General features: G+C 36.5%; 1 protein-coding gene across 1 annotated transcript in view; it reads left to right on the top strand.

Moving 5' to 3' along the window:
- Window positions 1-14,347, top strand: part of CSMD3 (CUB and Sushi multiple domains 3) — a 1,309,925-nt gene that overhangs the window by 558,549 nt on the left and 737,029 nt on the right. The window contains exon 9 of the mRNA XM_043483744.1: window positions 2,315-2,402. Within this exon, the coding sequence (XP_043339679.1) occupies window positions 2,315-2,402 (88 nt within the window). The remainder of the gene's footprint in view (window positions 1-2,314; window positions 2,403-14,347) is intronic.

Genomic DNA, 14,347 nt, shown 5'->3' on the forward strand with positions numbered 1-14,347 from the left:
GTGTATAACACATTGTTTTTAATTAAACTACTAGGAAATATTCACAGAGAAATCATGAACCCCCATCTGAGTACTGTAGGATTATTAAAGTAATTATAGTTTTTTCTTTATCTTTATCAAGTGTATATTTGTAAATAAAACAAAAGCATATGAAACTATTAAAGAGCATGATAAGATAACTTAAAAATTAAATATAGAATTGTTCATGTTATATAAAAAGGATGGATTAGAAAATCTGGAAAGAAATGAGAGATTGTATTTTGCAAAAGGTGGGACTTGAGCTGAGTCCTGAACATTATATATAGAATTTTGATAGCTAAAGAGGAAGATAAGGAAAGCATGAAGACTTGGAGAAGGCACAACGCAAAGAAGGAGCATGACTAACCATTAAAATTGCAGAAGAATGAAGAATTTGTTGGTCTTGGGTTACGGATGTATCTTAATTTCAGAAGAATGAAGAATCTGTTGGACTTGGGTTATGGATGTATCTTGGTGGCTAGTGGGAAATATAATAGATATGCTTAGAAATCTAGAATTGTAGGATATTTGGACAGTAATGAAAGCTGTGTTTGAGAAAGTGTAATTCTCTTCTAGTACTCAAGATGAATTGGAAGAGAATGATAATAGAAAAAAAAATCAAGGATTACATTAGATTTGAGCATGCACATTAAATGATTAGGAGATTTTTGGTAGGGACCTAGTAGGTCATTGAAGGATCAGGAAGGAGCTTGGCGAAAAAAAAAAAAAAAATGATACAACCTTAGGTTGGAAGTCCTTAGCAAAGAGAGAATTTTTCAAGTCATGAAGAAAATTCAGCATATTGAGAATCATGGATCAGTGCCTTTAAATTTGCCCTCTGTATATGATATAAGCTAAAGTAAGAGAGTGGCCAAAGAAAACGTAATAGCAAAAACCAGAGAGGTAAAAATAAATTAGCAAGTCAGCAGACCCAGAAAAGGGAGAAAAAAAAAATCACATGTATTGTATGAATTGGTGAATTTATAATTAAGCTGGGAGCAATAAGAATATATTTGAGGGTATTTGAGAAAGTGATTTTTGTAGAATAAAAGTGCAAACACAAGATTTCATATCTAGTTGAGAATATGACAGCTTTATCAGAGTTATGACTTTTGGCCCATCATCTGATATTTATCTTGCTATCTGATAAATCAATTTGAATAAGTTGACAATCCAAGCTAAATGATGCAGGGATCCAGTGTTTTTAAACACTGACTCTTCATTAGATCCCCTGGAAGATTGTTTAAAAAACAAGGAAGAAAACAACAACAAAACAAACTGGTTCACAGTATCTACCCAGAGTAATTGCATTAGAATATCTAGACAGAAAAGTAAGCATCTGTTCTTTGCAAAAAGAAAAAAAAAAATCTATAGGTGATTCCATTGACAGTGTAGGACAAGAACCATGGCAAAGTTTAGATTTTTTTCATCTCCAGAGTCTCTACTCAGGTCCTTTCTTTTCTTTAAAAAGCAGATAAATTGATGAAGAGCAGAATAGTTATTCTCCAATTTGTTTTAAGATTGAATTCGTGAAACAGTGTCACTCAAGATATTTCAGACTTCATCTGGTTTAATAATCTTTCCATAAAAAAAGATTTCCTAGGGAATTATTTATTTACTGTCATCACATTCACTGAAAACATGAACACATAATTTATCAATAGGGTGTTCTGAAGAAACTGCTGAAAGTGTACAGTGACTAACTAAAACATAGCCATGGGACTTGTTAAAGGGTAAAGCCCTTAATTTGATTTTCAGTGTTATAGCATAATTCAATGACATGCTTGATAATTTGCACCACAGTTTTATTTTCACATTGGTAGAATAAATTCCTTGTTATATACCAGTTAAAAAGTGCCATTATCCTTAAACTTTTTCCATAAAGTCTTATTTTTATGTTGAAGTATCTGATGACACTGCTGTAACTGGTAGTGACTTCTCTGCTGCCAATAATTAATGGAAGCTCTGGCAATGATACCTAGGGAGTGCATTACCATAGATTTCACAATTTGATAGTCATTAAAAATAAAGTGTTAACAATTAATGTGTTAATATTCAAACTGGTATGTGAATGAATAGAAACATGAAAGTTATGTTTTATATATTCAGAAATTAAAGTGTTTTTGCTCTCATTATTGGTTTATAGTCATATTTAACTTTCTATGTATAAATTATAGTGATTAGAATAATAAAATACAAGAATATATTTTATGTACAATTTGAAATGAATATCACTCTTGATTTCCTAATCATACATGTTTTGCTTCTTTTTTTTCTTGTTTTCCTATTGTTTCAGTAAATGAGGGAGGTATTAAGACAGCTTCCAATTTATGCCCAGATCCAGGAGAACCAGAAAATGGGAAGAGAGTTGGATCAGATTTTAGGTACGATTTTAAATTGTCTATTTCATTATTAACTTTGTTAAAGTTTATTTTCACTTAAATTTCAAATATAATAATATGAAGATGAAGACATGGTGACTTAAAAGTGTGGCAGCTAGATTTCACTGATGTGTTGTGATTAATAATATTTTATTATTTTAAAATGACTAATTAAATAACATCAAATTTACTAGGGAACTTTTTGGAGTTTAAATGATTAATTTATTGTCATGTGCTATGTGGGAGAACTGGGTTGGATCCCTGGGTTGGGAAGATTCCCTGGAGGAGGGCATGGCAACCCACTCCAGTGTTCTTGCCTGGAGAGTCATCATGGACAGAGGAGCCTGGCGGGCTGCACTCCATGGGGTCATAAGCAGTTGGACATGACTGAGCAACGAAGCACAGCACAGGACAGTAAGTGGAAAATCATGAGAGTCAATTTGAAATACATGAGTTGGAATTCATATTCTAATGTTTATTAATTGTCTGATCTTGGGTAAGTTTTTCAATCCTGTCTGCCAGAATTTCCTCTTCTGTAACATGTAAATCAAATGTATTACATAGAATGCTGTTTCAAATGAGATACTGCGTGTGAAACCTTCCTGCAAATGCTCTATAAACATTTTATTTAGAAGAAAATTTAACTTGAATAAGTTTTATCTCCATCTTAAATTTAGTATTTATTTTAAAAAATTGAAATTAAGTTTACTTACAGCATAGAAAATATAAGACTAGGCTTCCCAGGTGGTGGTGCTGGTGGTAAAGAATCTGCCCGCCAATGCAGAAAAAATAAAGATGTGTGTTCCATCCCTGGTTCGGAAAGATCTCCTGGAGGAGGGCACAGTAAGCCACGCCAGTATTCTTCCGTGGAGAGTCCCATGGACAGAAGAGACTGGTGGGCTACAGGTCATGGGGTTGCAGAGGGTCAGACACGACTGAAGCGATTTAGCACACACAGCACTCATGGTTGAATGTGTCAAAGGAATAGTGCACTCAATATTATGGTAACTATTAATTTACACCATGACACAATATTGTTTAAAAATATTTAATTTTCAGTAGTCCTCTGAATGTAACATTTTACAAATAAAAGATACAAAATCCTATAAAATGCTAAGTGATAATTTAGTTCACACATACTATTTTCACAAAATATTCATGATATATTAAATTTTAAAATGATAATGGTTATAGTTTCACATACCATACATTTACATTCTTTACTTCTTTATGCTGTTTGTATAAAGGACAAATGATATGCTGAAGAAATTCCCCGCGACTAAAAAGGTAGTTCTTATAATAAAAACCTATGAATATTTTGTCTCCATGGATCATTTGACTTAGAGTTATATTTCGATATTCTTGGAGGGGGAAAACAATATTAGTTCAATATGAGTAGAATTGTAATTTTCTAAAAAATTTGCAGAACTTTCTTTAACTAGCCTGATAATTAATATGGATAATATTGTTTGAAAAATCACATTAAAAAGAAATTCAAAAGACCTGGAATCTGGTCAGAGTTAGAGCTTAATAAACTAAGTGAGTATATTAAAAATCAACTAAATCTCAACCTCAGTAGTTAAAAGTGATATTTTATAGACTGCAACGTGTCATCAATTTACCTTGTATTTGTACATGTATTCTTTATTTAATAAGAACCCTATAATAATAAAACCTATAATAAAAAACCTGTTTGTTATTTTATTCCCACTTTGGCTCAGATGGTAAAATATCTGCCTGCAATGCAGGAGACCCAGGTTCAATCCCTGGGTCGGAAAGATCCCTTGAAAAAGGGAATGGCTACCCACTCCAGTATTCTTGCCTGGAGAATTCCATGGAAAGAAGAGCCTAGAGTGTTATAGTCCATGGGGTCAAAAAGAGTCAGACACAACTGAGCAACTAACACTTTTATTTTCACTTACAAATAATAAAACTAAAAGTCTGCTTATCCAGCTAATAATTTTATGGAACTGGAATTTGAACTCATTACTTCCTGATTGTATATCCTGACCCTTTAATCACTGTGTTATATTATGCTTTGAAACCAAACAAACTTCATTCAGATCCCGTTCTTACAATCAACCATCAATATATTGTCTTCTCTGAGGATGTTTTCCTCAGATCTAAAAACAATAATACCTGTTTCATAGGATTGAGGGGACGATTGCATGAGATAATGTAAATATGGTAAAACTTAAGATTAATAAGCATTCAATTCTAGCTGCTATTATAGTATGAAAAGATAAATTGAAATAATTATTATTGATGTTAGTATCTATTTGGTCTCACTTTTTACAAAAATATGGGGTTTATTAGAAATAGGCTTATTACTATTAGTAATAGTAATATAGTGTGTTAAATTACCTTTTAGTAAATTTCAAATCATCAGATTATCTTACAGTCATGTTTTAGGCACCCTGATAGATGTTAAGAATCAAGGAGCTTACAATCAGGCTAAGATATACTCTTATAATTAAATAATATTTAAAAATGCTATGGAGGCAGAACAGTTATGGTACTTTTGGCAACTAGATGAGGTTCACAGAGGCAAATGTTGAGCTACGTGATAAAGTGTGATTAGAATCTGTTATGTAGAGAAATGAAGTCCAGAGACCATTTATATATTTATACATTCATTATTTACTTGTTTTGCTTGCCTGTTATGTGCTTGGCTTTGAACTAGGAACAAATAACACACATAACACAGACACAGTACATGCCCCACATAGTACTTCAAATTTAATGGTGAAAAAAGACTATAATTAAATGAATCTCAGTTTTTTCAAAAAAAGAAAAGTACTGTGAAGTCAAAACTTGAGGATAAAATTGTCAGGATAGGAACCTACCTGATGTAAGAAGGTCCCATTTTCATTGATACCAGAATTTTATGCCTCTATTCTTCAGAAAAGGAAGAGCCTCACACTGATAAAGAGCTTGATGAGCTATTTCAGGAAGATGAAGAAGATCAGAGAGTCTAAATTATAGAATGTAAATTGGAGAAAAACACAGAATGCAATAGAAAAGTGGTAGAATGAAGTTAAGGAGATGTGGGGGGCTTCCCTGGTAGCTCAGACGGTAAAGTGTCTGCCTGCAATGTGGGAGATCTGGGTTCAATCCCTGGGTTGGGAAGATCCCCTGGAGAAGGAAATGGCAGCCCATTCCAGTACTCTTGCCTGGAAAATTCCATGGATGGAGGAGCCTGGTAGGCTACAGTCCATGAAATTGCAAAGAGTTGGACACGACTGAGCAACTTCACTGGTTCACTGGAGAAACCAGTCTCTTCTGCAGAGAAAGCAAATTGACAGCCATTCTACCTAATCTCGTGTGAAGATATGTTTCATATTAAACACACAGTGTTTTTTGAAATAATGAGAGTCAACATTTGAAAATCAGGAGATTTTACACACACACACACACACACACACACACACTGATACAATCACTCACACATTTTTGTATTCCGTTTATAGATTTGGCAGCTAAAATCAATGTGCCTTTGCTGCAACATCTACTGGAAACTATTAATATGTGTTCCCCTTAGGCAGAACAAGCTCTCTGGTTCACAATGGTCACACCTAGGCTTCTTCACTCATTCAGCTTTCTTCTTGTTGTCGTTCTGTCGCTAAGTTGTGTCTGATTTGTTGCAACCTTATGGATTGTAGCATATCAGACTCCTGGTTACGTTACCTATCTATTAGGGAAGGCTATAAAGAGTTGTGAGAGAAGGAACAGATTCAATTTGTGTTTTCAGTACATTATGCTTTATACTTTAGATAAATAGATTGAAGGAAACAGAGGTTTTTGTTAGAAGGGCCCTGAAGTAGTCTAGATTTAAGATGGAAGAGACTTGGACCGTGGTGATGGCAGTGAACTAGAATCTGTGACCTAGTCCAAAAATCTATGCTGTTTCATGGTGTGATGAAATTTAAGAAGCTATTTTATCATTCTCATGAGTGGCAAGAGAAATAAGTGTAAATTAAGCAAGAGAAAGAAGTCCTTAAAAGGGGGTCGAGAATGTTGAACAAAATTGAAAAATTGAAAATGATGAGGACAGAAGACTCTTAAGTTCGACAACATGAAGGTTGTTGAGAAGAGTGATTTCATTGGAGTGACAGAGGTTCAGACAAATTGAAATAATCTAAAGAGTAAATAGACAGTTCAGACAGGTAATAGCTTTGGAACATCAAATTCTGTAAAGCAGAAGAATAATGGGTCAGTTCTGTAGTCATTAGGAAGTCAAAAGAAATTTCCTTTTTAGAGACACAAGAAACCAGAGCATATTTATTGGTTGATATAAATAATCCTGTAGAGAGGAAAATACTGATGATAGGAAAAAGATAAGTAAAAGAACATAACTCTTTTGGAGAAAATAAACACAGTTCCAAGGATGGGTCAAGGTTTTGTGATGGGAAAATGAGAGAGCTCCTGTTTAGTAATTTTACTTTGGTAATGATGCATCAAGCAAGACCCTATATATATATCACACACACACACACACACACACACACACACACACACACACACACACATTCCCATCTCACAGGAGATGGGAATGTATAGCAGAGGAACTTTGAGAGAAAAACTGGAAATAGTAATCACCAATAGTGGGAGATCAAGTTTTATATAGAAACATTTCCTTGCTAAGTAATTTTGAGTGTCCTATTGAGATTGATAATAACGAATATGCCTTGTTATATGATTTCTATTTAGAATTCCTAAGTTTCCCAGGTATAAGCATGAAAAGGATGGTGCAAAGGCATGATAAAGATCAGTACATTCAGGAAATTGCTAGTGATTCTTCTAGGCATAACTAATAAAAACATGGATCTGGAAAAAAGAAAATATCAAGCAGAGATATGAGCTGGGGGCTCTTTACAAGAGGAGTGGATTAGATTGTCTTTCAACTTCATCTACAAACAGGACCAATTCAGAAATAGTGGATACAAGATTTTTAGATTAACCTTTTTCAGAAGGAAAAGAATAAGTTTTCTGTGTTTAAAAAGTATGAAACAATGGTCATTCGTATATAAAAGGTATGAGAAGCACCCCAAAGAATAAGAAAAGGGAAAGTCCATAGGGGAATAAAAATCACTGTCAAAAGATACACTGTATCAGCCCATTATGAAGTGATACACTTTGGCCAGCTCTTAAATTAACTCTCTTTTACCAGGCCCCTGTGATCTCAAAGGAAAATTAGCCTCTGTGAGGCAGATACACAATGAATCACAAACTCCACATATAGAAGCAAGACTGGTTTATTTAACTGAAGGACCAGCCTCTGCCCCATGTAAATATAAAACAGCTTTTGTTATTGGCTTCATATCTGTTAAGAATGTGTTTTTGCTCTATTATTTATACATTAAAAACACTACCAAGAAAATTTCTGAAGATTTGCCAATCACCATTGCTAAACTAATGGCAGCCCCTGAATGTATTGGCATGGGATCTAGGGAGAACAATTCCTATATTATTTTCAAGTGGAATATTATTTTCTTTGTAATGCACAAAACATATTTAGGAGGTAGAGTGGCTTCTAATTTTTTTTTTTTAATTGGAAACACTATTTCCTAGCAAATCAGATGTAAAGCTTGGTAGTAATTACAAGCTGCCAGGTACATGGTAGGAGTGAGGGGAAGACAGGAAAGTAGGAACAGTTAATTACAGCACCAATCACCATGGGTTTTTTTCAAGGGGATGTTTAAATTTTTAGTTCAGTTCAGTCACTTAGTTGTGTTCGACTCTTTGTGACCCCATGAACTGCAGCACACCAGGCCTCCCTGTTCATCACCAACTCCCGGAACCTACCCAAACTCATGTACATTGAGTCAGTGATGCCACCCAACCATCTCATTCCTGTTCCCTTCTCCTACTGCCCTCAATCTTTCCCAGCATCAGGGTCGTTTCAATTAGTCAACTCTTCACATCAGGTGGCCAATGTATTGGGGTTTCATCTTCAACATCAGTCCTTTCAGTGAACACCCAGGACTGATCTCCTTTAGGATGGACTGGTTGGATCTCCTTGCAGTCCAAGGGACTCTCAAGAGTCTTCTCCAACAGCACAGTTCAAAAGAATCAATTTGTCCGCACTCACCTTTATAGTACAACTCTCGCATCCATACATGACTACTGGAAAAAACATAGCCTTGACTAGTCAGATCGTTGTTGCCAAAGTAATGTCTCTGCTTTTTAATATGCTGTCTGGGTTGGTCATAACTTTCCTTCCAAAGAGTAAGCATCTTTTAATTTCATGGCTACAGTCACCATCTGCGGTGATTATGGAGCCGCCCCCCAAAAAAGTCAGTCACTGTTTCCACTGTTTCTCCATATATTTGCCATGAAGTGATGGGACTGGAGGCCATGATCTTGATTTTCTGAATGTTGAGTTTTAAACTAACCTTTTCACTCTCCTCTTTCACTTTCATTGAGAGGCTCTTAAGTTGTTCTTCACTTTCTGCCATAAGGGTGGTGTCATCTGCATATCTGAGGTTACTGATATTTCTCCCAGCAATCTTGATTTCAGCTTGTGCTTCATCCAGACCAGCATTTCTCATAATGTACTCTGCATGTAAGTTAAATAAGCAGCTGACAATACACAGCCTAGACGTACTCCTTTCCCTATTTGTAACCAGTCAGTTGTTCCGTGTCCAGTTCTAACTGTTGCTTCCTGACCTGCATACAGGTTTCTCCAGAGGCAGGTCAGGTGGTCTGGTATTCCCATCTCTTTCAGAATTTTCCACAGTTTGTGATGATGTATACAGTGAAAGACTGGCATAGTCAATAAAGCAGAAATAGATGTTTTTTGAAGCTCTCTTGCTTTTTTGATATCCAACGGATGTTGGCAATATGATTTCTGGTTCCTGTGCCTTTTCTCAAATCAGCTTGAACATCTGGAAGTTCATGCTTCATGTTCTGTTGAAGCCTGGCTTGGAGAATTTTGAGCATTACTTTGCTAGGGTGAGAGATGAGTGCAATTGTGCTCATTGTTCAAAGAATATTTGAACATCCATTGGCACTGCCTTTCTTTGAGATTGAAGCCTCTTATCCTTAAATATATAGATTTAAAGGACTAGATCTGATAGACAGAGTGCCCAATGAACTATGGATGGAGATTCATGATACTGTACAGGAGACAGGGATCAAGACCATCCCAAGAAAAATAAATGCAAAAAAACAAAATGGCTGTCTGAAGAGGCCTTACAAATAGCTTTGAAAAGAAGAGAAGGGAAAAGCAAAGGAGAAAAGGAAGAATATACCCATTTGAATACAGAGTTCCAAAGAATAGCAAGGAGAATAAGAAAGCCTTCCTCAGTGATCAGTGCAAAGAAATAGAGGAAAAAAAAAAACAAAAACAGAATGGGAAAGACTAAAATCTCTTCAAGAAAATTAGAGATAGCACGGGGATATTTCAGGCAAAGATGAGCACATAAAGGACAGAAATGGTAGGGACCTAACAGAGGCAGAAGATATTGAGAAGAGGTGGTAAGAATACGCAGAAGAACTATACAAAAAAGATCTTCATGACCCAGATAATCACAATGGTGTGATTACTCACCTAGAACCAGACATCCTGGAATGTGAAGTCAAGTGGGCCTTAGTAATCATCACTATAAACAAGGCTAGTGGAGGTGACGGAATGCCAATTGAGCTATTTCAAATCCTAAATGATAATGCTGTGAAAGTTCTGCACTCAATATGCCAGAAAATTTGGAAAACTCAGCAGTGGCCATAGGACTGGAAAAAGGACAGTTTTCATTCCAATCCCAAAGAAAGGCAATCCCAAAGAATGTTCAAAGTTCCACACAAATGCACTCATCTCACATGTTAGTAAAGTAGTGCTCAAAATTCTCAAAGCCAGGCTTCAACCATATGTGAACTGTGAACTTCCAGATGTGCAAGCTGGGTTTAGAAAAGGCAGAGGAACCAGAAATCAAATTGCCAACATCCATTGAATCATCAAAAGAGCAAGAGAGCTCCAGAAAAAAACGTCTATTTCTGCTTTATTGACTATGCCAAAACCTTTGACTGTGTGGATCATTATAAACTGTGGAAAATTCTGAAAGAGATGGGAATACCAGACCACTTGACTTGTCTCCTGAGAAACCTTTCTGCAGGTCAGGAAGCAACAGTTAGAACTGGACATGGAACAACAGACTGGCTCCAAATCCGAAAGCAGTACATCAAGGATGTATATTGTCAGCTGCTTATTTAACTTATATGCAGAGTACATCATGAGAAACGCTGGTCTAGATGAAGCACAAGCTGGACTCAAGATTGCCAGGATAAATATCAATAACCTCAGATATGCAGACACCACCTTTATGGCAGAAAGTGAAGAACAACTTAAGAGCCTCTTGATGAAAGTGAAAGAGGAGAGTGAAAAAGTTAGCTTAAAGCTCAACATTCAGAAAACAAAGATCATGGCCTCCAGTCCCATCACTTCATGGCAAATAAATGGGGAAACAGTGGGAACAGTGGCTGACTTTATTTTTTGGGGGTCCAAAATCACTGCAGATGTTGATAGCAGCCATGAAATTAAATGACGCTTACTCCTTGGAAGGAAAGTTATGAGCAGCCTAGAGAGCATATTAAAAAGCAGAGACATTACTTTGCCAACAAAGGTCCGTCTAGTCAAGGCTATGGTTTTTCCAGTAGTCATGTATGCATGTGAGAGTTGGACTATAAAGAAAGCTGAGCACTGAAGAATTGATGCTTTTGAACTGTGTCATTGGAGAAGACTCTTGAGAGTCCCTTGGACTGCAAGGAGATCCAACCAGTCCCTTCTAAAGGAAATCAGTCCTGAATATTCAATGGAAGGACTGATGTTGAAGCTGAAACTCCAATACTTTGGCCACATGATGTGAAGAACTGACTCATTTGAAACGACTGATGCTGGGAAAAATTGACGATGGGAGGATACGGGGACCACAGAGGATGAGATGTTTGGATGGCATCATAGACTCAGTAGACCTGAGTAAACCCCAGGAGTTGGTGATAGACAAGGAAGCCTAGCGTGCTACAGTTCATGGGGTCATAAAGAGTCAGATAAAACTGAGCAACTGAAATGAACTGAACTGAACTGAATATTAAAACAGTAACATAATGAGGAAAAGCTGACTCTCATGATGCAATCTGTCCAACTTTTGAATTTGGACCCATCTTCACCCCCTGTTCTAGCATGAGATTTCTAAATATGTTCATTTATATATCTAATTGCAAAGAGATCACTAATAGAAATTTACAAAGGTGTTATGTTGCTGCTGCTGCTGCTGCTAAGTCACTTCAGTCGTGTCCGACTCTGTACGACCCCTTAGGCAGCAGCCCACCAGGCTCCACCATCCCTGGGATTCTCCAGGCAAGAACACTGGAGTGGGTTGCCATTTCCCTTTCCAATGCCTAAAAGTGAAAAGTGAAAGTGAAGTCGCTCATCGTGTCCGACTCTTCACGATCCTGTGGACTGCAGCCTACTAGGCTCCTCTGTCCATGGGATTTTCTAGGCAAGAGTACTGGAGTGGGTTGCCATTGCCTTCTCCGACAAAGGTGTTAAATGTCCTCCCATAAAAATCTTTTAAAGAATAGCTACCTATGTGACACTACCTTATCATACAACTATTTCCTAAGGTTTTTTAGTCTGGCTTTTTGCATCATCTCTTTAATTACTAATGACTTATCCATCCCAAATTAAATTAATTTTTGCAGTCCTCATTTTCCTTGACCCTACTGTCATCATTGTAATATCTTTATTACATGTTTCTTGGTTATTTACATGACCAAGGAATACCTTAGTTTCCCCAAATCTACTCTCTGGCTATCCATTTTTCATTCTTTTCTTGTGGAATTCGTTTTCTCCTCGCATTCCCTAAAAATAAACCTTCCTCCATGTTCCAGTTTCAAAACTCCCATCTTCTGCTGTATATTAAGCTTTAAGAATAGCATTACTTCTGATCTGGTTTCCTCGGTGTGTATGCCCAGAAGTGGTATTGCTGGGTCATATGGCAGTTCTATTTCCAGTTTTTTAAGAAATCTGAAAGATTCAATATTCATGACTTTCTGTGTTTCTCCTAGGTCTTTGTTATTTTCACTCACCTGACATATGGATATTTACTTTTTTAACTTAAAAAAAAATTGAGCTAATCTTTCTCCACAACACATATACATCATTCCAAATGAGAGAACATGGAATTTGGAATTAGATGAATCTTAATTTTAGATACTGTCACTCTTATTTGATTTAGAGAAGCTCATTATTGTCCCCAAAGTTCTGTTTCTTCAATAAAAATAGAAAGAGTAACACCAAATTGTTCTGTTTTAGTGTAGGACTAGATTATCTGTCATAAAATTGCATATTTAAGTACCCAAAATTAAGTAAGGCTCAATAAATGTTTGGTTATTCATCATTTCTTTCTCTTTTTGATTTTCCTATGATTTTCCCAGTAAATACAGATTTAAAAATCTTTACTCTCTAAATACAACAATTTATTAATTCTGCTTCTTCAATCTTATTAATTGATTATTTTCAACTCATATTGCCTCCTTCTTACTTTATACACTTAAAAATTCTAACCATTGCAATACCAATGGTTACCTCCTCTGTTGGAGGTATATTACACTTGTCTTTCAGGTAAAGATTCTTATTTTATAACTCCTCATACATTACTCCTGCATCAAAAATGTGTTATCTCCCAAAGTTCACTGAACTAAGAAATTATATCAGTTATTACACACAGACATATAACATATGCACATGCATGCTCAATCACTTCAGTTCAGTTCAGTTCAGTCACTCAGTCATGTCCTACTCTTTGTGACCCCATGAACCACAGCATGCCAGGCCTCCCTGTCCATCACCAGCTTTTGGAGTCTACCCAAATTCATGTCCATTGAATCGTTGATGCCTTGCAACCATTTCATTCTCTGTCGTCTCATTCTCCTGCCCTCAATCTTTCCCAGCATCAGGGTCTTTTCAAATGAGTCAGCTCTTCGCATCAGGTGACCAAATTATTGGAGTTTCAGCCTCACCATCAGTCCTTCCAATGAACACCCAGGACTGGTCTCCTTTAGGATGGACTGATTGGATCTCCTTGTAGTCCAAGGGACTCTCAAGAGTCTTTTCCAACACCACAGTTCAAAAGCATCAGTTCTTCAGCACTCAGCTTTCTTTATAGACCAACTCTTACATCCATACATAACTATTGGAAAAACCATAGCCTGACTAGACGGACCTTTGTTGACAAAGTAATGTCTCTGCTTTTTAATATGCTGTCTAGGTTGGTCATTACTTTCCTTCTAAGGAGTAAGCATCTTTTAATTTCATGGCTGCTATCAATATCTTCAGTGATTTTGGAGCCCAAAAGAATAAAGTCAGCCACTGTTTCCACTGTTTCCACATCTATTTGCCATAAAGTGATGGGACTGGATGCCATGATCTTAATTTTCTGAATGTTGAGCTTTAAGCTGACTTTTTCACTCTCCTCTTTCACTTTCATCAAGAGGCTCTTTAGTGGTGTCCAACTTTTTGTGACCCTATGGACTGTAGCCTGTCAGGCTCCTCTGTCCATGGGATTCTCCAAGCAAGAATATTGGAGTGGGTTGTTATGCCCTCCTCCAGAGGATCTTCCTGACTCGAGTATCAAACCCCTGTCTCCCATGACTCCTGCATTGCAGGCGGATTCCTTATCCACTGAGCCATTGGGGAACCCTGACGTATAGCATACATTAACTTAAAAGTACTTTCACAACCATTGTGTTGTTACCTATTATAACATTGTACGTGCCAATATTTGTTTTGCTCATGAGTATACCTGTATGCCAGAAGTTTGCACGCTTAGCAGTAATAAAGGCATGCCTTGAACCCAGAGCTTATGGCTTGCAATTTGGTGTTCTTCCTGCATCACTTATATATCTGCATTCTTGCATTTAAATTTCTCCTTCACACAGTCCAAATCTAACTT

Source organism: Cervus canadensis, chromosome 12 (genome assembly GCF_019320065.1).
Source record: "Cervus canadensis isolate Bull #8, Minnesota chromosome 12, ASM1932006v1, whole genome shotgun sequence".
Classification (NCBI taxonomy): domain Eukaryota; kingdom Metazoa; phylum Chordata; class Mammalia; order Artiodactyla; family Cervidae; genus Cervus; species Cervus canadensis.